A 23,581-nucleotide genomic window follows, 5' to 3' on the forward strand; every position below is an offset into this window, starting at 1 on the left:
TGGGGAGGGGAAGTCACTGAATTGTTGGTGATTGCATGGTTGGAGTGAACTCGTGTTTTGTTACAGAGTTGTGAAGATGGATGGTGACAAGCTGACGGTGGTTTCCAGTGAATACTTTGAGGCCATGCTGGTTAGACATTCCCATGGTGTTGCAAATTAATGAGGATATCTGGACCTCCGCATCAGCATGAGCTGGACACTTTTTTGTCCTGTTCAAGACATCACTGCATCACCTTGCTCCTTTCCAGGACCTGGGATACATCAACTCCAGCTGGCTTCAGGAGGAAACCAGATGAAGGATTGCGTGGTAAGGAAAGGTGATGCAAAGACAAGCCTGCGGTTTACTGTGGGCCTCTTAGGCAGGGTGGGTGCCTAGTTAAAATTCTGGGCATGTACGTATCTTGCGAAAGCACTCACCTTGGTATGACACTGGCCGCAGGGACATGAGGCTGTTGTGTGCACCTGTCTGGGGAAGAGCTTGTTACTCCCTTTCATAAATGAGAATCAAATGTTTGATTTATTTTTTTCCCCTGTCTCCAGTGTGTAAAATGAACTCGAGGTATTTTTCTATGTGGAGATGGCGTTAGCACTTAAAGGATGAAGTTTCATGAAATTGCCTAGTTCTTTTTCTTTGCCTCCTCCTTGCTTCTGTGAAATGTCAATAAATGGAATATTAAGCCAAGTCAGGCATGTTTCCTACGAAAAGATTTCTCAGTAATGAGGTGGCCAAGGATTGAGGGGGCTCAGCCCTCTAGATCTGAGCAACCCTAGCCCAGCTCAGTGGGTGAAGCTCTGCCTCTGGCAGTTCCAAGCTGGCTTGGCACGGAACTGCCTGCCTGCCAAGTAGCAGGACAAGCAGGAGAGTCGCTAGAGGCAGCAGCAAGAAGGGTGTGCCAGGTCCCCGCGTGGTGCAGAGTCCCTCCTGAGTGCAGCCATGCCCAGTGCTGGTGTGGTGGGGGCAAGGCCCTCTCTGCTGTTGCCTGGGTGCAGAACTGGCTCTGGAGTTGGTGCCAGGCAGGGCAGGAGTGAGCAAGAGGGAAGGGGCTGCAGAGAAAGGAGCCAGACACAGCCATCCAGCTCCCAAATAACCCCCCACCCAATGTTGTCCTCCTGCCCCAAATAAACTCAAGCCTCACAAAACCTCCTCCTGTTACAGCCCCCCCACTCATCCCCCTCCCATTTAGAAGAGCCTGCCACAGCAAATCTGTGAATCCTGAGAGTCAACAGGCCAGAGTGGAGAGCTAGGCTCAGCCCTGTGCGTGTGAGGGGGGCTCATTCTCCTATTGCTCTCCAGCCCTCCCCTGCACACAGGCTGGGATGGAGAGAGCAACCTGCACACATGCACTGGAGAGCAGCATCTGACTGTTTTGACTCATTTCTTCCCACCACCAAGAATATTTTCACCAGCCACCTACGGTTCTAGCTCCTGTGGTGCTCTAATGACATATAAACGTGGTCATATTTCATGTGGGGGGGAACGTTAATTCCCTTAGCAACAGTGGGTGAGACATCTCAATCCTGGAGGTCAGTGAGTATAGTATCAGCCATGGCATCCCTGACACGACAGTAGTTTGATCTGAGCAGCGTTTCTTGTCATCAATATTTCAGCTTCCCACAGTTGAAAATCAGCAGGAGTGGGTCTCACCCTCATTTCCTGCTCTCAAGACAACCAGTCTCCAAGTGTATGTCCACATGGGGATAAAAACTAACCCACGGCTGGCCTGAGTCAGCCTGGCATTTGGGCTTGGGCTCCAGCCTGAGCTTGACGTCTACGCTGCAATTTTTAGCCCCTCAGCGAATGCCCCTCACGTTCGAGTCAGCTGACCCAGGGGCTTGTGGGGTACGTCTGAGTGAGCAGCTCACACTTAGTGAGGCAAACAAGGTAAGCTGCTGCGTGATTGATTGCATGCAACATAGTGAGATGTTTATCTGAACCAACCAACTGGCAAATGTGAAACAGAGAAACCAAATGTGTGGAGCACAAGGAAGATAAAAGGATCTGATGTGCTAGCCTCGATGACATCTGGAACTATGCATGCATGAGTCAGCATTTCCAGAAGGCTCCTGGAGCCAGTAAGTGGGAGGGAGAAGGGGGTTGAGGTATGGTCTGAGGAGAGACAATGGGGCCACATGTTCAGCTGGTGCAAATTGGTATAGCTCCGTTGACTTCAGTGTAGGAGTGATGTCTGATTGACAGCAGCTGGTGATCTAGCCTTCTGGTGTTCAGCCAAAACTCTCCTAGCCATCAGTGGGCATTTGTTTTGCCTGAGTAACAAGTGAAGGTAAGACTTGGATGTGGCTCTTAGAGGTGTGGGACAAACCCAGCTACACCCTCAGGTTACTACCCAATCCAAAGTGGTGATGATGATTCTGTCTTACACGTTTGCAGGATGATGATTAAAATCTAATTTGGCAACAGACCTTCATAGCTTTGTAATGTCACAATTTTGCCCCCCACAGGACAACTTACTCAAGCAAACTCCCTTTCCCCCATCCCTTGCCTTCCCCCCACCCCCTCCCCAAGTGGAAGTCTGTCCTAGGCCCAGGGAAGAAATGGAGGTGTTGGCTCTGATGTGCACCTACTCAGCATTTAAATGGGGGACGTGGGATAGCAAAAGGGAATCCAGTTCTGGGATTAATATACCGAGCCACTGTAGCTCCCTTCAGTGGGAGCTGGGTCCTAGGCTGGATGCTGGAATCTTCATAAACAGCTCTTGGATTAATGGTGGTGAGTGGCCTCACGTGCTAGCAGAAAACCAGTGTGTGTAAGCCACAGACCCTGATACTTAAAGGATTAGGCAGGAAGGAGAATGGAATGCCATTGGGCAGATATCTAGTTCAACCTATTGGCCCCAGGGTGCCTCTGGAGTTGGCAGGGTTTAAAGGTGTGCTGGTTTAGACGGCAGCATGTGGAATCAAAGGGATGAAATGGATCCGTTCTGACAGACTTGAAATAACAGCTGAATGGTTCAGGCGCTGCTTGCCAAATTCATCTGCTGTCTTTGTCTCTCTAAGCCTTTGGAGTGGTGCCAGCAATAGCTGGAGAGGTGTTTATAGTTATAACAGAGTGACTTCTGGGGGCACAGACATCTGCACCCCTGTGTTCCATGCTTTGTGCCCCGCTCTGATTGTGGTAAGTATTTACCTAGCCCAGTGCATCACGTCAGTGTAAGGGTGTCCCTAAGGAGGATGTGCCTGACTCTGACATGGACTTCCTGTAGGACTGTGGACACCTCACTTAATCCCTCTGTGCTTCACATTCCCCATCATAAAATGGCGATAAAAATCCCTCCTTCGGGTATGTCTGTTAATGTTCTTAGCAGCAGTTTGAGCCCCTCAGATGGAGGGTGCTATAGGAAATAATGCCTAGGTCTTATCTAGAGATCCCTAGATCTCAAAGCACTCTACACAGGTCAGTATTTCTTTCCCTATTTTATAGATGGAGAAACTGAGGCACAGAGAGACGTGACTGGCCCAAGGTCACCCAGCAGACTGCTGGCAGAGCCAGGTATAGAATGAGTCCCAGTCCAATGCGCTATCCACTAGGCCACACTGCCCCAGTTCAGTGTTATCACTGCTGCACAGACGATCCTGTTACTTGCTTTCAGATAGTGTCCTCTAAGCAGAGGCCATTCTCTCCAGCTCTCTTCCCACCTTTCAGCTGAGCATGTGTTTATGATCTCCCCACTGCACCTTGCGACAGTTAGAAAATGTCCTCTCACAAGGCTTGGTTCCTTTTTACAGAGGGGCGTAGGACCTCGGAACCTTGGATCCTAGTCGGTGGTGATCTTTTATTGGAATGTTCAAAGCAGAGAGAGCAGCCAAACTGTGTCATCCCCCTAGGCTTCTTATTTGGACTGTTTTGGTGTTCTGACTCAGCAGACCATTCTGCCCTGATGATGCAATAGCAAAAAAATAAAGCGTATAGTGAAGCCTCCCTTTATTCCCTAATCCTGTTTGCTTTTCTAGAAACAATCCCTAGCCCTAGCATCACTGACTTAATTCTTGGATCCCATTCTCATGACAAAGCAAATGTCTGGTACAAAAGGAGCCTTATAAAAAGGGCCTCCCAGATTCTGGCCCTTTGCAGTTGCTTCTGGAATTCCTGCAGCAACTGGGGTGTAGTGCCTAGAACGGAAAATGTCCAAAACAGGAACCAGGGTAAGTTTGTTCGTGTATCCTTCTGAGGGGAAAAGATGCAACTTAGGAAGTTGCTCTTGTTTACAAACATGGCAGAAATGTAGCAGGAGCTTAGGGTAATAGAGCAGAATTTAGCGCAGTGGTAGAAGAGTCTGTTAATTCTCTGAAAGAAGATCAATGAATAAAAAGCAAGTGATTCAAAAATGTACGTGGCTTTTCCACTGGGGACAGGAGCTTTTCAAACCGAAAGCTCGCTCAGAGAGATAAAATGACTATTTAAAATACAGGGCTGTATTTTGAGTGACAAAGATGGTCTTTCCTCCCTTTTTCTTCACACTGGATATTTCTCTTTCTACTACAGTACATCAGGAGAGCGGAGGTGGGAGGCGAATGCTGTGGCTGTTGGGGAGACTTTCAAATGTGCCCCAGTGCCTCATGCTCTCCTCGGTGTCTTACTGGGGAGGGCTGCTGTGCCGTGAAGAGAGTGGCAAGCTTGCGGGAAGATGTCCAGAGTGTCTGCAAAGCATCTGAGTTCCAAAGCTAGCAGCCAGCACCAGTGTATGCTCCATAGTCAGGCTGTCGAGAAGGAAGTACAGCATGGCTGCTGGGATGCTGATGCCTGACTCTGATCACAGGCGGGGGGAGACCAGTTGTGTGAAATGTGTAATACTGCCAAAGAGGGCACTGCCCAGACACTTGAGCTTCTTCAGGGTATGTTTACCCCAGCGTTTTAGAGTGAGCCTCCCAGCCCAGGGTGACAGACTTGGGCTAGCAGGGCTTGTGCCAGCACTCTAAAAATACCTGTGCAGACAGTGCTTTGAAGGAGCCACTAGGGCTCTGAAGCCCACACCCTTCCCTAGCCGAGCTGCGGCTTCAAAGTGCTGTCTACACCATTATTTCTAGAGCGCTAGCGTGAGCCCGGCAAGCCCAAGTCTGATGCTCCAAAATGCTGGGTAGACCTACCGTCAGACTACAGTACTGTGCCCAGGGATGTTGAGAGCAGCTTTCCCACTGACTTCAGTGTGGGTGGGAGCAGGCCCTACACTTCGGACTCCTAGCAGGTTTAAACCAGACAGGGATGTAGCTCACAACCCTACGTTCTGCCTAGGGATCAAAGTGCATGAGACTGAGAGCCTGGGTGCTGGTTCGCAGTTGGGTGCTGTCTCGCTGAGTGACCCTGGGCATACAGCCAAATTCTGAACTTCTTGCTCCCACTGGGGGACACGCTGGAGTGACCCTTCATTGCTCTGTGTGCCCGTATGTAAAACGGGCACAATGACACTGCACAGGCATGCTGTGCAATAATATTCTTGTCATCTGCTCCTGTCTCTGAGTCCCATCGCAGCATGAGAAGAATGGGGCACTGCAGGCAGGCAGAGATCTGCCCGAGTATCAGGTGGGCAAAAGAATTTGCTCATGTAGAACTTACTTCACCTTTGGAACCTATCTTCTAAGCAGGGGGAAAGGTGCTTTGTCTGACAGCTGGTGGTGTTGGGGCTGAGCCTGCTGGCGGACAGTAACTGATCAAGATCAAGGACAAAGGTTCACTCGCTGCTTTGCTAATGTAACTTAAACTGTGTGGAGCAGGAGACTATAGTGTCCTTTGAGAGGCAGGATGGCCCAGTGGTTAGGGCACTTGCCTAGGACTCAGGAGACCTGAGTTCAGTTCCCTGCTGTGCCACTTCCCTGCTGGTTAGAGCTGAGACATCTCACTTGAACTAAGGATCTGTGCCCACCTGCAGTGAAGGAGCTTAGTAGAGGGCTCGTGGGGAGGAGCGTGTTCCTTACACATTCCTATGAGCTCTTTTCACTAAGGCTAAACATACTGATCTGTATTGTTAGTCCATTCTTTGCCCTGTGGACATAAACTTCAGGGGTTCTCAGTTCTCTTTGTGATCAGGGATGGGAAACAGCCTGCAAACAGGAGCAGTGAATTGTTCTCTCTGACTACAAAACTTTGATTAGGGAAGTCAAATGTATCTTACAAATTTCACTTTTGAAACTTTGTTTCAGTGGCAAAAAAAAAAATGGCCAGGTTATGGCACTATAGCATAGGATGTGGAAACAGGCTGCTGTGTGTTACACATAGAGACTCTGAGAACTATGAAAGGGAAAATCATGCAGTTAATAGATAAGGCCCGATCATGCAAACATGCACGTGCTTAGCTTTAAAGCACACGAGTAGCCCTTTCGCACAGTATTTGGAGGACTGGAGCCTAAATGTCTTTACCTCTGTTACTAACCATCCCTGAAATAATTAAAATGACAAGAGATGTGAACCAAACTAGCTTTTTCCCTCTCGATGGTTTGTTTACTTTTTGCATTTTCCTTAGCGTGGCCAATGAAAACAGACTGTTTCATTCTTCAAAATTAGAACAGGACTGTGGTGTTTGGGTTGCAAACAGCGGTGCCAACCCTGCAGTTCTTGTTACAAAAGCTAGCCTTCCCTCGGGCTACTTGCTCTTCTAGGGACTATTGGTGGGCATGAGGCGTCACAGGATTGGGCCCACAGCAAGCGGTTTTAACCAAAGCAATACTTCCCTCTCCACCCACCCCAATTTTTTTAATTGCATCTTTTTTTCTTTGAATGTCATTCAAACCATTCTAATAATATTAAGCTTTGTCATTTCTACCCAGGGCAGTCCCTTTTAACTGCTCATGGTTAATGATGCGCCTTTATGTTAAAGGCAGTAGCTAAGGAGTCAGCCTTGTTCAAATGGTGCGGTTTCAACTAACACATGCTTGCTTCAGTGACAGCACTTGCAGTTCTCACCCCCTCAGCCTGACTCTTCGCTTCTTTTGCCCAAGAGCCATCGACTGAGCCGTCACCATCTGTTTGGGAGAAGGAACCTCCCCTCTCTCTGCTTTGCTTGTGTTTCAGATCACTTTCTACGAAGAAAAGCATTTCCAGGGCCGTCGCTATGAGTGTGACAGTGACTGCCCTGATTTTCACACCTACCTAAGCCGCTGCAACTCCATCCGAGTGGAGGGGGGTGCCTGGGTTGTCTATGAGCGGCCTAACTTTGCAGGGAACATGTTCGTTCTGACCCATGGCGAGTACCCCGAGTACCAGCGCTGGATGGGCCTTAATGACCGCCTCAGCTCATGCAAAGCCATTCACTTAGTAAGTCTGACCTTCCCTTCCTCTCCCCAGTCTCCCCCAAAGCACACGTGTTGCTGCTGCTCCTCCTCCATAACACACGGGTGGGATATTCCTAGATATACTTGAGAACGAGGTAACAGAATCCCAACAGTTACATGGGACAATTTCTGCATCATCGGAAGGTTGCAATCTTAGGGGCAAGTGAACAAACCATAACCCTGGGAAGGCCGGGAGAGTAAGAAAACCTTCCCAGGAAAGCTGCAGTGTTTTCATGTAGTACGTAGCTGAAGTTCTATCGAAACGCTGCTGCAGCTCAGTCTAATCCATAACAGAGGGAAATGCTCTGAGCTTCCCCATGGCCCTGTGAAGTGGGGCAAAGAAATTTGATGTCAACAGATAAAGAGAAACTCCCCCACTGATTTCAGTGAGAAAAGCAGTTTGCTTTGGGCAGGTTGTAGGTAAGTTTCAGTGGATACCTCTAACAATTGAGGTGTCGGTGTAATTTTGTTTGGAAATAACATTGCTGCAGTTTGCTTCTAGGCAGCTGGGGTTTGGAATTTATACAGGGGAGGTGGTTACTCTGTACCCTGCTTTCTTGAGTTTGCTCCTCTACTCTCCTTGCTCCTTTTCCCTGCAGACGCAGCTTGCAGCAGCTGGTGTGTACACAGGGTGACATTTCCCTAAGCACCTATGTCAGTTAGGGGCACAAGCCCCCTGGGAATTTCCATCCCTGGGATTTGTGCTCCCCACTCAGTTGCTTTAGAGAATCTCCGCTGTACGGCCTGTGCCAGCCTGCGTTTGTCTGAACCTCTGTAGCTTGTTTCCCACTCTGCTCCCTGCTAGAACCGATCTCCTGGTCGTTCAGTTTCAGCGCGACTGGCACGAGAGAGAGGAGTTGGCTGGCAGGGAGTAGCTCAGCCCCCCACCCCCACAGGTGGGGTGTAGGTAAGGGGATGGTTCCCCGAGGAGCATTCTGCTGGTGAGGGCTTGCAGGTGCCTGCCTGTGCACAAATCCCCCACCCCATCTAGTTAAAGTTGATTGAAAGTCCTAGTTAAAGTTGATTGAAAACAAAACCACTTGCCCCCTCTTCCTAGAGATTCAAAGTATGTTTGGAGATACGAGACAGCATGCTGCCTGCTTTCCCCATTGACTCAGCTGGACACAGGCTCCATCCCTTTCACTCAGTCAAACTTCCAGCTGCCTCATGACGTGTGTGTGGCCTGCATGGATAGAGCTCGCTGTCTGTAGCAGGGGCTGGGAAGGACAGTGAGGATGTTAAATAAAGCCAATTGCGTTTTGATACAAGACTTTTAGTAGAGGCCAGAGTCCCCTACTCGTAGAGGGCAGAGTCCCCTTTTCCCCATGCTGGAGGCAGAAAGGAGCATGAAATGGGTGGAAATGGCTCCTAAGAACAGCCCCAGCTCACGGAGCGCTGTTCTTGCTTCTCAGGAACTTTAGCAGAGCATGGGGAGCAGTCCCTCAACTGCCCAAGACTAGAGAGTACAAAAGGGGAATTTTAAGCACAGTCTCACCTCAGGCACCTGCACTAAATGCAGGAACATTGGATCTAAGATTTCTCATTCTACCATGGTTGCAAATTGCTCCATCCAAGCATTTAAGTAGCTCCTGCTAGCACTCGCAGAGCACAGGGCCTGGCCTTTGGAATACTGGCGGTGCCCCTGCTTCACTGAGGAATCCATGCTTACCCACTCTTACACAGGAGTGGAAGTGAGCTCTATCCTGCAGCTTGTGCTGGCACCAGCTCACCTTGTGGGCAACCTGCTGAGTCAGCAAGGGGCAGAGAACGCTCAATAGTGGTGTGAAAGAAACAGCTGACACAAGGTGGATGGGAAGGCTGGTTCCCTTCCAGAAGTTTAGAGGAAGGGAATGTGGGGTAGCCTGGCACTTAGGCTGGCAGGGTGTGACAGGGTAATTAAGGTGTCTACCCCGGAGTACAGGCAAATGGGACCCTAAGTGAAGTGCAGGCAGTTTTCCCAGGGCATCCCCGTTCCTCAGTCTATGCTGAAAGCTCCCATGGCTATCAAAGGAGAGCACAGAGCTTGGCTGGCTTTTTTGCCCTTCTGGCACGAGGAACCCATTGCCATGACTAGGCTGTGAAGAGCAGGGAAGCTTTCATCTGCCGCTGGCATTCATGTTACCCTCTCCACTGGCAGGGAATAAAAGCCAGGAGCATCAAAAGTACAGGCCAAAGCTGATTTTGAAAGGGATGCAGCTCAGCAGTGTTTCACTGATGGTATAGAGGACCCCTTTGCAGCGTCCTGCATGTGTTGGTTGGAAATGTTTTTATCTGATCAAATGCTGCTTTGTAGCTCTGTAGTTCAGCTGCCCTATAAACTATTAAGTATGGAATAAAGAACATCCCTAAAAACGCAGGTCACGGAGCAGGTGCGGGGGCCATGGCAATCAGTGTGCTTAACAGTGATGCCCTGTAGCAACCAATAACTGTAAACTAAGAGATGATAAACCAGTGTCCAGCCAGCTAGTGCCTAGAGCATTGCCCCTGCCAGAGGAGGGAAATCTAACCCATTAAATACTGCATGCCTCCATCTTCCAGAGGCAGGACTGGGGCATGAGCAGCTGCTCCAGCATTCTCTAGCCAGAGCATACCTTCTTCTAGGGGGCTCTGGAACAGCTGGGTAGGCCCCGAGGACAGCACCTCCCCTACCACTGGTCTCAAAGAGCTGCCCCTTCCCGCTTGCTTTAACAGTGGTGGAGACCTGCTGATATTCTATAATTAAACACTGGGTGGAAGTATTTAACTTGTAATTCTGACTATTAACCCAGTCGGCTGCGACCTGGTTTAGAGTCTTTGGCCTCCCGTGCTGCCTTCATCAATGCCAAGGCCTCGTAGCGGTATGTGACTGCCTTCAACTGTGATCAGTGCTTGAAAGAGCCAGCTGATGGGGGCACTCAGCTAGGGGGTCATTAGATGAGTGTGAGCTATGGGAAACTTCCCCACATGGGCATGGGACTCCAGTGCATCCAAGGCAGCAGTGAAGCGTTCCTTTCCGGTGGGGAGGGCAAGAGGAACAGGCTGCCCTGAGGAGAGGCAATTCATCACCCCTATGGGAAATGGTGGCATTCAGGCTGGTGCTGGTAACAGACCAGGGAGGGAGGGATGAGGTGGGCCAGGTTGCACAGGAAGCTGGGAATTAACACTCTTGTAGCGCTTAAGGCTATTCAGTGCTTGAAATCTCAGCAAATATAATGCCTTGTACACGTGAAATGCGAGTACAGGTTGTCACCATCTCATTGACTCCTTACTGCCCTGGGCCACCCTGCAGCACCCGAAGGGTTAAATCAGTCAACCTCCCCACAGAGGGAATCAGTTTAAAACGCTGAAGTGCAGCTGGTGCCAGCCAAAGTGCATCTCTTATCCATTACCAGCAGTGCCCTGGCTCTGCCCCCTTGAGCCTGGGTCTGCCCTGCCCGGCCCCTCATCCAGTCTTTTCCACCCAGGGATCCTAACGCTGGCATAGCAGGATGGCAGCATCTGGCACTGTCTGCAGATGGGCCAGTGACTACATGAGGTGTAAAGCAGGGGAGAATCAGACCCTCTGAGCCTGCAGGGCCATGCTTAAGTGTTAACGCCTCTGGGCAGTGGAGGAGCTGGTACTGGCACAGCAATAAAATCCAGATGGGTTGGGGGAGCCCAAGGGCACCTTGAGGAGCAATAAACTAACTCAGGTGAACTGGAAAGCCAGTTGATTGTTTTGGTTGGGCCTGTCTTTTATACGCCTGGGAGCGACCTCTTCCCCCTCCCCCTATCCTCTCCTAGTCACTACGTTCCCATCAGTGCATTCCCCAAAGTTGGGGGGAGAGGGGGAGAAGGGAGGTTTCTTGCCTCTCAAGCATAATGAGGCCCCTTTAATTGTCCACCTTTGATGCTCATAAAACAGCACAGTCCCATGCAAACCCAGGGTCTCCATGGCCAGCAGCATCATGCAGCCTCCATCCAAAGCCACTGGGACATGAAGAAGGAGCTTGCACAGGAGCGCAATGAGCAAGGGGGTTGTGGTATAACAGCTGATGGTACTCGGAGTTCTGGGAGGGAAACAGAACCTCCTGCTCTACTGTGTAAATCAATCCCTAGCTACCAGGGATTAGGACAAAACCCTGGGAGGTAGATTACCCTACATCCGCCTTTTGTGGAGTCCTTTACCCTTCTCTGGAGCATCTGGCAATTGCCAGAGGCAGGATGCTGGACTCTGGTCCGATTCAGCCTGGCAATTTCTATGCTCCCTGCGTATAGCGAGAGGAGAATGAGCTTGAACTGTGCTGCTGTGCCTAGCAACGTGTGACTCTCTGTCTCCTGTTTCAGTCCAGTGGAGGCCAGCATCGTATTCAGATCTTTGAGAAAGGGGACTTTGGTGGCCAGATGTACGAATCCACAGAGGACTGCCCTTCGGTCTTGGACGAGTTCCGCATCCGGGAAATCAATGCCTGCAAAGTGCTGGAGGGGGCCTGGGTATTCTATGAGCACCCCAACTTCTGGGGCAGGCAGTACCTCTTGGAGAAGGGGGAGTACCGCAAGCCTGTTGATTGGGGGGCTGTGTCCCCCACTGTCCAGTCCTTCCGCTGCATTGTAGAGTGAGGGGTGGGGCAGCTCCCCGGTGGGGGCTGACACCCCTGCTTTGCCAGGGAAACTGAGTGGAGTCTGTGAATAAAGCTAGTGGCTGATGCAATGCTCCCTGTCCTGCTTATTTCCAATCAGTGTGGCTCTGGTGGTCAGGCCCTGGTTGGCTGCACCCTGCAGCCACCCCTCACTCATGCTAGGGGCTAGACCTTTGCTACCATTCTCCCCTCCCTGACCTGTGTCAGCCTTTTCCCTCCTGCACCCCAAATCCCTCATCCTTGGCCCCACCCCAGAGCCTACACCCCCAGACAGAGCCCACACCCCAACCCCCTGCCCCAGCCCAGTGAAAGTGATTGAGGATGGGGGAGAGCAAGCGATGGAGGGAGGGGGGCTGGAGGGTGGGGCCTCAGAGAAGGGGCAGGGCAGGGGCTTCGGGGCAGCGCAAGGGTGTTCGGTTTTGTGCAGTTAGAAAGTTGGCAACCCTACACCCTGTGCCAGCCTCTCCCCTCCTTGTGGCACCAGTGCTCCCCTCCCTGCCCTGTGCTAGCCCCTGCCTGGCTAGTCCTGCTGGGAGCCCTGGCTCCCAGTGCCCCAGGCCTGATTCTCCATGGCCATGCAACTTGGGGTGGCCTTTGGGGGCCTGTGTATTCAGTTCCTGGCCTCAGTCACCTGCCCTGCTTCCAAAGAGGGCCCCTGTCACTCGCTCCAATGGCTGCAGCTACAGTTGGTCCCTCACCTGGAGGCAGGCACATGCAGCCCAAGGATCGGGCTGTGAGTGGCAGGAGCAGCTGGCCACAGGGATATGGAACTGGGGGACTGGCACTAGCTGCGTGAATGAATGGTGACTGGCCACCTACCAAAGGTGATAGCATGTGGGCCTTGTGCCTGTCGTGCCAGCCTCCTCCAGCGCTGCGCACTCGTCCCACCAGCAGGATTGGGCCCTCATCACAACACCAGCCATGCTAAAGCAGAGAGCTGCCCACAGGGGACAGACGTGCGGAGGAACTAGGAGGGGGAAGTCGAGACGAACCCGAGAAAGCGAGAGCAAGAGGGGAAGGATCCCAATAAGGGATAGAGAGCTGCCGCCCCATTTTCTGCGGGGGCAGCCAGGGAGTTTTGGTAGCTCAGCCTCTTTGTGACCAAGACACCTTGTGCCTGCGTGGCGGGAGGAAGGGAGACTCAGCTGAGAGACAGGCTCCAGGGAGAGCCAGACAGAGGTGGGGTTGGGGAAAGAGGAAGAAAAGGGAGATGAAGGTGAGAGAGCAAACAGGCGAGAGAAACGAACGACGTGGGAAGAGGAAGGAAGGAAGAAATGGGGGGACAGCAGAAAAGGATATAGCTCAGGTGGAAGCAGGGGCCTGCCCATGCAGAGCCTGTGGTGGGAAATTATTCATATGGGTCATGGTTAACTGTTCGTGTTCCAACGGCGTAGAGAGGCCCTAAAGGAAATCAGTGCCCCATCCTGCTGGGTGCTGCACGTATGCACACTGAGAGAGTCTCGCCCCCAGTAAGCGTACAGAAAAGGCCCTGCCTCTGCCGACTGCCGGAGCGCCTACCTCTGATCTCCAGGGGTGCCCCGGACCAAATGGGCCTGCTCGTGTCGTTAAAGCTGACCGCATGCTGTCCATCTCTGGAGGCCTGGGGCCATGTACTTACATTGCAGCCTGTGCGGCCGGAGCCACTCGCATTCGCTTATCAGCATTTTGTCTTTCTACCCTTTGGGGTGGCACAGAAATATTCTTGGCCTAGAGCAGGCATGCAGGTAAGGCCGACCCCGGTGAATGCCTCCACGGGGGAAAGAGTGAACTGTTTCTTGGAAGGTAAATAAACCCCCTAACCCACAAGGGACCATTCTCAGATGCAGCAGGTTTTCCCCAGCCAGAGGGTCCAGCTGCCCTGGTTCCTGGTCTGGGACTCTCCTGAAGAGGTGTGTTTCCTCACTGTGCCACGAGGTGTCAGGCTGGCTCTGCTGGGCCCACCGCCACTGGTATAATCATTCACATTTCCTGGGCGATGCATCGGCATGCAGAACATGACAAATGTCCATTTTGCGGGGCATTTTCTTCACATGGGACTCTGGGGAGCCAGCGAGTTTTTTGCATATCAAGCAAGGGGATCGGGGACTTTGGATAATGACATTTGCTGCTTAAAGAGAGCCCCTCCCAGCAATGGCCCTGCAGTCTCGTCCAGGTTGATAGATGAGGTTATTACGTGGCAGTGAGGCAGGTTAAGTGATGCTTGTCAGGCGTTGCAAGGATACGGCCCCCTGTGAGTACATTAGTAATTGGGGGTGGAGCACGTGGGGAAGAGTCCTGCTCCAGAGGAGAGGGGGTCTGCTACAGCACAGAGAGGGAGGCAGGGGGTGGGCCTGCATGCCCTGGTTATTGGCAGGCAGTAGCATCTGATTGCTTTCCGGGCTGCTGTAAGGGAAGGGCCTGGTGGGCAAGTTCAACTGGGGAAGGGGGCCTGTGGCACAGCCCCGGTCATGGGCACAATGTGTTTAGAGAGGTGGCTGTGAGGAGAAGCTTCTGCAGCTGGAAAAGCAATTAGCTGCCCAAAGCAGCAACAGCCTCTTCCCCCACCTGGACAGCAAGGGAGTGGAAAAAACCCCTCCTCCCCATCCTGGAGCAGGAGTGCACAGGGCTTCCTCTGGCTCACATGTCCCGCCCAGCTAGGCCCAAGCCGCGCAATCACTGCCCTTAGTCTTAACCCAGAGTGCTGGACGCAGAGAGGGCCCAGTGGCTGCTGAGCTCTGTGGGCTGATCCTTGCCAGCTGTCTGAACAATTCCTGCTGGTCGCTCCCAGGGAAGCGTGGCACATTGCCCGTCCCTCTGGCACGGTCCTTTGCTGCTTTCCTCCTTTGCACTCAGCTTTTCCAGTGTGTTCCTATTCACTCTCAATTCTCCTCCTCTCTCCATTTCTCTGTCCCCTTCTCCCTGTGTTGTCTCTCCTTCCACGCCATCAGCCCTTCAGTCCACTCTTCCCCATCAACCCTCCCTCTTTCTCCCCTTTCATTCTCTCCCCTGTCCTGTACTCTGCTTTCACCCTCCTCCATCGCTACTGCCTGCCCTCAGGCCTCCATGGGTCACTGCCATGGCATAGGCAGTGCGCATACTTCCCTTGGGGCCAGCAATCTCTCTCACAGGGCAAGAAACACAGCTAGAGCAGCCCCGGACCCTTGGCTTCTCTGCCCAGCCACTCTCATGGCTCTTTGCAGGTGGTGGTGGAGCACTGCCTTGTGCAGAGAGGGGGAGCATTGTGTGGGGCACACCTTCCTCTTCACTAACACCCCAGGACAAGCGGGGCTTGCAGGCCCAGACAGGCAGCGTGGCCCTGCAGTGGAGCACTGTGCTGCCCCCTGCATGCACGCTCACCCTCTAGGTACAGGATGCCCTGCCATGCACACAGTGCGATCCCATTGCCATGCATTCAGCAGGGTCCGGCCTGTACACACGCTGTCTCCTCAACACACACATCACAGTGCAGCTCGCTTCCTGTGCACACAGATCGCACCTTTCAATACCTTTATTGGGGCTCCCCCCCCACAGTGCGTTCCCACAACCTGATGTCCCTCACCCTTGCACAACAGTGACCACTGAGGCAGATTTGAGGATATTTTAGGGATGATTAGATCATCTAGTCTGACCTCCTGCACATCAGAGGCCATTGCATTCCACCCCAAACAACTCTGGGTTGAGCCCAATGATTGAGTTTGACTGTAGCAACGAGTGTGGCCTCCCTTGGAGATTGACAGTAGGAACAGCCGGACGCCCCCTGGTGGGTGGAACCTGGAAGGCCTTGTCCACCCTGCTGAAAGCAGAAGGGCAGGACAGGAACCGGAAATACAAAAGGTGGGCCCTTCAGCTCAGTTGAGGTGGAGCTGCTGAGGGAGACAGATGCTTCCAACCTGCTGCTAGAGCAGGAGCCTGCAGAAGACCTCTGCTGTTGTGAGGACTCACCAGAGCTGCCAGACATGCCTGATGCTGAGGAGCTACTGGGATTGCCGCTGACAGTGTACCCCAGGGAGATGGAGAATGACCCTGGGACTCAGGTACACCCCCAGGGGAGGGGAGGAAGTAGGTCAGCGATGGCTGACTCTAGTCTGGCTGTGTTGCTGCCTGAATGCAGGTCAGCATGTTGTGGCTGGATTCCCTGCTGACTCAGTGGTGGAATTCTCTGCCCTGGGCTGGGACCCGGTGGAGTCGGGTGGGCCTGGGTCCCCCTAACCTCTCCCACCCCACCCCTGAGGTGGCAGCTTCCTCACCATAGGCCAGGAGGCATGCGTTAGTCTACCCTCTACCAGAGCTAGGATGCTAGACCATTTACGGCTCTGCCCTTCCTGAGGGCCTGGGCCCTGATGACAGATTAATGCTTGGCCCTGCCGAGAGAGCCTGAGTTCTAGAGACAGCTACTTTCCCCCTTTTACAGATTACTGTTCTGAGTGTGTGACCATGAGGAGGCATGGCCTCCCTTGGAGATTGACAGGGCGGGATGGGCACACACACCTACTTTGACTAAAGCATTTCAGACCTCAGGAGACTAAAGTGTGCACCGCAGGCAAAGAGCTTTTGAGTTTGCAAATCAACAGAAATATATATTTTTAAAAGTGGTGTGTCCTCTCTTTTTTCCCCCTTTGTCTTAATGAGAGTGTGAGATTACTGAGGGAAAGACCTATCTTTTTAGATTTGTCAATCACCTACCATGCTTGGGGGGCACAATTCGAATAGAGCTGGGCAAAAGATTATGGAATCAGAAATCTGTACTGAAATTTTGAAATTGGAAAAAAAAGAAAATACTTGGCAAAGTTTGCACAGATTTCCCCCTCTCCTTTCATATTTCCACCAGTTGTTGAGCTGGTCAAAATTTTGATTTTCCATTTCAAAATTGAAAAGGGGAAAAAAAATGGCAATCCTCCTCCCTGTTTCAAACAGCAGGCCTAATCCAATGACCATAATCAATAACAGAGCATTATTAGGCACATTTTTCATATGAAGCAACTAAAGAAAAGTTCAATGAACTGGCTGAGAGGTAGTGTTGTCTAGTAGGTTAAGCACTGGCTGTCTAACCCACAGACCTGCAGTCAGCTCTCAGATCTGGCTCTTATTTGGTGTAGTTTTGTTTGTTTTTTTAGCATCTCTGACCAGTGTTCATAGTGATGGTGCTGAACGCTGTGCAGGGCACATCGATAGGGTTGCCAGTTTTGTTTGGACATATTCCTGGAGGCTTTATCACATGACCTCATCTTAATTCCTGGAGACTCCAGGACAATCCTGCGGGTTGGCAGCCCTACACGTGGGAGTGGCACACTTAGCTCTGTGCAAGTGGCTTATTCTTCCTGGGCCTCGGTCACTCTGTGTCTGAAAAGAGGCCAGCCAGCCATTCTCGCCTCCATAGAGCATTGGAGCATGTACAAATGAACAAGTGCAAAGTAGCACGCTTAAGCCCATTTCACAGAAAGAGAACTGGGAACCAGGAGAGCTGAGAGGTGGCTGGGTGGATTTGAGTGTAACCCTTCTGCCAGGTGCTAAGGCCAGTCACAAGGGCTGGTTTGAAATGTGTAGGGGTCCTTCCTGAAAAATAAATAAAACATCTCACATAGGGCTGTCAATTAATTGCAGTTAACTCACGCAATTAACTAAAAAAAATAATAATTGGATTTAAAAATATAATTGCTGTTAATCACAGTTTTAATAGCACTGTTAAACAATAGAATACCAATTGAAATTTATTAAATATTTTTGGATGTTTTTCTGCATTTAAGTATATTGATTTCAATTACAACACAGTATACAAAGTAGACTGCTCACTTTATATTTATTGATACTAAGATCAGAAGGGACCATTATGATCATCTAGTCCAACCTCCTGCACAATGCAGTCCCCAGAATCTCACCCACCCACTCCTGCGAAAAACCTCCCACCTATGTCTGAGCTATTGAAGTCCTCAAATCGTGGTTTAAAGACTTCAAGGAGCAGAGAATCCTCCAGCAAGTGACTTGTGCCCCATGCTACGGAGGAAGGCGAAAAACCTCCAGGGCCTCTTCCAATCTGCCCTGGAGGAAAATTCCTTCCTGACCCCAAATATGGTGATCAGCTAAACCCTGAGCATATGGGCAAGATTCACCAGCCAGATACCAAGGAAAGAATTTTCTGTAGTAACTCAGATCCCACCCCATCTAACATCCCATCACAGGCCATTGCACCTATTTACCATGAATATTTAAAGATCAATTAATTACCAAAATCATGTTATCCTATCATACCATCTCCTCCATAAACTTATTGAGTTTAATCTTAAAACCAGATAGATCTTTTGCCCCCACTGCTTCCCCTGGAAGGCTATTCCGAAACGTCACTCCTCTGATGGTTAGAAACCTTCATCTAATTTCAAGTCTAAACTTCCCAATGACCAGTTTATATTCATTTGTCCTTGTGTCCACGTTGGTACTGAGCTTAAATAATTCCTCTGATATATTTATAGAGAGCAATCATATCTCCCCTCAACCTTCTTTTAGTTAGGCTAAACAAGCCAAGCTCCTTGAGTCTCCTTTCATGACAAGTTTTCCATTTCTCGGATCATCCCAGTAGCCCTTCTCTGTACCTGTTCCAGTTTGAATTCATCCTTCTTAAACATGGGAGACCAGAACTGCACACAGTATTCCAGGTGAGGTCTCACCAGTGCCTTGTATAACGGTACCAAAACCTCCTTATCTCTACTGGAAATACCTCGCCTGATGCATCCCAAGACCGCATTAGCTTTTTTCACGGCAATATCACATTGGTGGCTCATAGTCATCCTATGATCAACCAATACTTCAAGGTCCTTCTCCTCCTCCGTTACTTCTAATTGATGCATCCCCAGTTTATAACTAAAATTCTTGTTATTAATCCCTAAATGCATAACCTTACACTTCTCACTATTAAATTTCATCCTATTACTATTACTTCAGTTTACAAGGTCATCCAGATCCTCCTGAATGATATCCCGGTCCTTCTCTAAATTGGCAACACCTCCCAGCTTTGTATCATCCACAAACTTTGTTAGCACACTCCCACTTTTTGTGCTGAGGTCAGTAATAAAAAGATTAAATAAGATTGGTCCCAAAACTGATCCCTGAGGAACTCCACTGGTAACCTCCCTCCAGCCTGACAGTTCACCTTTCAGTAGGACCTGCTGTAGTCTCCCTGTTAACCAATTCCTTATCCACCTTTCAATTTTCATATTGATCCCCATCTTTTCCAATTTAACTAATAATTCCCCATGTGGCATGGTATCAAACGCCTTACTGAAATCTAGGTAAATTACATCCACTGTGTTTCCTTTGTCTAAAAAAATCTGTTACTTTCTCAAAGAAGGAGATCAGGTTGGTTTGGCACGATCTACCTTTTGTAAAACCATGTTGTATTTTGTCCCATTTGCCATTGACTTCAGTGTCCTTAACTACTTTCTCCTTCAAAATTTTTTCCAAGACCTTGCATACTCCAGATGTCAAACTAACAGGCCTATAATTACCCGGATCACTTTTTTTCCTTTCTTAAAAATAGGAACTATGTTAGCAATTCTCCAATCATACGGTACAACCCTATAGTTTACAGATTCATTAAAAAAATTCTTGCTAATGGGCTTACAATTTCTTGTGCCAATTCCTTTAATATTCTTGGATGAAGATTATCTGGGCCCCCCAATTTAGTCCGATTAAGCTGTTTGAGTTTCGCTTCTACCTCCATATCCTCATTCCCATTTGTCATGCTACCATTATCCCCAAGATCCTCTTTAGCCTTATTAAAGACTGAGGCAAAGTATTTGTTTAGATATTGGGTCATGCCTAGATTATCCTTGACCTCCACTCCATCCTCAGTGTTTAGCGATCCCACTTCTTTCTTTGTTTTCTTCTTATTTATATGGCTATAGAACCTTTTACTATTGGTTTTAATTCCCTTTGCAAGGTCCAACTCTACTTGACTTTTAGCCTGTCTCACTTTATCCCTACATGTTCTGACCTCAATAAGGTAGCTTTCCTTGCTGATCCCTCCCATCTTCCACTCCCTGTATGCTTTCTGCTTTTTCTTAATCACCTCTCTGAGATGCTTGCTCATCCAGCTTGGTCTACAACTCCTGCTTATGAATTTTTTCCCCTTTCTTGGGATGCAGGCTTCCGATAGCTTCTGCAGCTTTGATTTAAAGTAATCCCAGGCCTCCTCTGCCTTTAGATCCATAAGTTCTTCAGTCCAATCCCCTTCCCTATCTAATTTCCTTAATTTTTGAAAGTCAGCGCTTTTGAAATCAAAAACCCTAGTTGCAGATTTATTTTTGTTAATCCTTCCGTTTAGTTTGAACTGAATTAGCTCATGATCACTTGAACCAAGATTATCCCCTACAACCATTTCTTCTATGAGGTCCTCACTACTCACCAAAACCAAATCTAAAATGGCATCCCCTCTAGTCGGTTCAGCAACTACTTGCTGAAGGAATCCATCAGCTATTGCATCTAGGAAGATCTGAGCCCTATTATTATTACTAGCACTCGTCCTCCAGTCTATATCTGGGAAGTTAAAGTCTCCCATGATCACGCAGTTTCCATTAGTATTTACTTCATTAAAAAGGGCTCTATCCATATCCAAATTAGATCCCGGAGGTCTATAGCACACCCCAAGCACTATCCCAGGGGAGGCTCTAATAGTTTTCTTCCCCAATGTAATTTTTGCCCAGACGGACTCTGTCTTATCCATTCCATCGCTTCTCATTTCTTTACATTCTACCTCATCATTGATATACAATGCTACTCCACCACCTTTACTTTTATTTCGGTCTTTCCTAAACAGCATATACCCTTCAATACCTGTAGTCTAGTCATGACTACTATTCCTCCATGTTTCTGTTATCCCTATAATATCTGGTTTCACTTCCTGCACCAGTAGCTCTAGTTCCTCCATTTTGTTACCTAGGCTCCTCGCATTGGTGAACAAACATCTTAATTTTTGCTGTTTGGCCTCACTCACATTCTGTACCCTATTAGGCACGGTCATTCTACAGCCAGTATAACCTATAGACTGGTATCCACACTGCCCTTCCTCCTTATATACATTCTCCTATCCACGGCAGTATCCTTTCTTACTTCGTTTTCTTCCCTCTCAATGCTAAAATCCGGCGTGGAGATTACCTGGACATCTCCCAACCATCTCCCCCAGATTCCTAGTTTAAAGCTCTCTTAATCAGTTGTGCTAGCCTCCATCCTAGAAGTCCATTTCCTTCCCTACTCAGATGAAGTCCATCCCGAGAGAACTGTCCTCTGTCCATGAATCCCAAAGCCCTCCTTATAGCACCACTGCCTAAGCCATCTGTTGATAGTCATAATCTTGTCACACCTTTATGCCCTTCTCTAGGAAGAGGCAGAATCCCACTAAAGATCACCTGAGCCTCGATTTTCTTAGGCATCTTCCCCAGCCTAGCATAGTCTCCCTTAATACTTTCCAGCGAGAATCTAGCCGTATCATTTGTTCCCACATGAAGGATAATTAGGGGATTCTTTCCTGCTCCCTTTAGGATCCTTTTCAACCTCAGGTCTACATCCCGTATCTTAGCACCTGGAAGACAGCATACCCTTCTATTCTCTGGATCAGCTCCGGTTACAGGCCTGTCTATTCTTCTCAGTAAAGGAGTCCCCAATCACATAGACCTGCCTTTTTCTGGTGACGGTGCTATTCTCCAGTCTATCCCCTGTTCCCTTTGGCTGCAAGTTCTTTCCATTCCTATTCTCCCTTGTAATCATCTTCAACCCATCCTGTATCCTCCTGTGGCTCATATTTGGTGTAGTCTCCATTGACTCTTCCCCTTTTCCTGTAGGACTAGCCGCTCTTCTTCCTTGCCCTTCCACCTTCAGTGACTACCTGCTGAGCCCCTTCTTCATTTTCAAACTCTGCAAACCTGTTCTTGAGCTCTATTTCTCCTTCACTAGCCCGTCTTTTCCTTTGCCTGGTTCTTTTAGTCACAGGTTTCCACTGACCACTTTCCTCACCCAGTCTCCCCTCAGAATTCCTCAGTCCTGCTTCCATCTGCAAGTCTGAGCTTTTCCTTTGATTATTTTTGATTAAATATTTGCATTGTAGAAATGGCAAACGAAAGAAATAGCATTTTTCAGTTCATCTCATACAAGTACTGTAGTGCAATCTCTTTATCGTGAAAGTGCAACTTACAAATGTAGATTTTTGTTGTGTTACATAACTGCACTCAAAAACAAAACAGTGTAAAACTTTAAAGCCTACAAGTCCACTCAGTCCTACTTCTTGTTCAACCAATCGCTAAGACAAACAAGTTTGTTTATATTTACGGGAGATAATGCTACCCGCTTCTTGTTTACAATGGTGCCTGAAAATGAGAACAGGCATTTGCACAGCACTTTTGTAGCCAACATTGCAAGGTCTTTACATGCTGAATATGCTAAACATTCGTATGCCCCTTCATGCTTCGGCCACCATTCCAGAGGACATATTTCCATGCTGATGATGCTAGTTAAATAATGCATTAAGTAAATTTGTGACTAAATTCCTTGGGGGAGAACTGTATGTCTCCTGCTCTGTTTTACCTGCATTCTGCCATATAGTTTATGTTCTAGCAGTCTCGGATGATGACCCAGCACATGTTTGTTTTAAGAACACTTTCACTGCAGATTTGACAAAATGCAAAGAAGGTACCAATGTGAGATAGCTACAGCACTCGAGCCAAGGTTTAAGAGTCTGAAGTGCCGTCCAAAATCTGAGAGGGACAAGGTATGGAGCATGCTTTCAGAAGTCTTAGAGCAACACTCTGATGCAGAAACTACCAAACCACCAAAAAAGAAAAATCAACCTTCTGCTTGTGGCATCTGACTGACTCAGATGATGAGAATGAACATGCATTGGTCCATACTATTTTGGATGGTTATCGACCAGAACCCGTTATCAGCATGGACGCACGTCCTCTCGAGTGGTGGTTGAAGCATGCAGGGATACGTGAATCTCTAGTGCATCTGGCACATAAATATCTTGTGATATTGTAAACAAGAAGCGGGCAGCATTATCTCCTGCAAATTGTAACCAAACTTGTTTGTCTGAGCAATTGGGTAAACAAGAAGTAGGACTGAGTGGACTTGTAGGCTGTAAAATTTAACATTGTTTTATTTTTGAATTCAGTTTTTTTTAATACATAGTTGAACTTACAAATGAAGAATTGTCATGATAAAGAGATTACACTACAATACGTGTATGAGATGAATTGAAAAATGCTATTTTTACAGTGCATATACTTGTAATAAAAAATATAAAGTGAGCACTGTACACTTTGTATTCTATGTTGTAATTGAAATAACTATATCTGAAATGTAGAAAACATCCAAAACCATTTAGATAAATGGTATTCTATTGTTTAACAGTGTGATTAATCACGATTCATTTTTTTAAAAATCACTTGACAGCCCTAATCTCATGCTGTCTCACTGGCTTTGGGGAATAAAAATACAACTTTCCTGGTCACCTCTGCCGGTGGTTCCTTCCCCCCACACCTTGCAAGCATCAAAGTCTTTTGAGCACATGGCACACAGGAATATTCTTTATGTTTAGGGAAAAAGGTGAACACTCAAAAGAAATGTGGGGGAAACCCTTTTTATATAGGTACGAAATTGATCAACCTAAATGTCACAATTTAATAAAGCTTGAGAGAGAGACCTTGAAGTTAAAAAAAACTGAAAAAATGGGACAGGGGCTA

The 23,581-nt window shown here is 48.8% G+C and overlaps 2 protein-coding genes across 9 annotated transcripts in view; both read left to right on the top strand.

Annotated features, from left to right (window-relative positions):
• The window catches only part of TBCCD1 (TBCC domain containing 1), a 31,804-nt gene extending 21,265 nt beyond the window's left edge, over positions 1 to 10,539 (top strand). For 6 of the 7 annotated variants that reach the window (XM_027822600.3, XM_027822557.3, XM_027822507.3 and 3 more), the window contains exon 8: positions 67 to 682. The gene's annotated coding sequence lies outside the window, so the exon portion shown is untranslated. Of the gene's footprint in view, positions 1 to 66; positions 683 to 7,021; positions 7,265 to 8,338 lie in introns of those variants that run through there. The other variant, XR_006283595.1, reaches the window with a different exon arrangement.
• On the top strand, positions 172 to 11,950 carry CRYGS (crystallin gamma S). Of its 2 annotated transcripts, XM_007052621.4 has the most exons (4): positions 172 to 307; positions 3,440 to 4,161; positions 7,022 to 7,264; positions 11,587 to 11,950. In XM_007052621.4, the coding sequence occupies exons 2-4, from the start codon at positions 4,141 to 4,143 to the stop codon at positions 11,857 to 11,859; spliced, it is 537 nt and encodes a 178-aa protein (XP_007052683.2). In that variant the 5' UTR covers positions 172 to 307; positions 3,440 to 4,140; the 3' UTR covers positions 11,860 to 11,950. The 2 variants fall into 2 exon arrangements, with proteins under 2 accessions (XP_007052683.2, XP_043377889.1); XM_043521954.1 differs by lacking the exons at positions 3,440 to 4,161; positions 11,587 to 11,950 and adding an exon at positions 8,339 to 10,539 and having other exon boundaries at positions 175 to 307.
• The last annotated feature ends 11,631 nt before the right edge of the window (positions 11,951 to 23,581 follow it).

Source organism: Chelonia mydas, chromosome 9 (genome assembly GCF_015237465.2).
Source record: "Chelonia mydas isolate rCheMyd1 chromosome 9, rCheMyd1.pri.v2, whole genome shotgun sequence".
NCBI classification, from domain to species: domain Eukaryota; kingdom Metazoa; phylum Chordata; order Testudines; family Cheloniidae; genus Chelonia; species Chelonia mydas.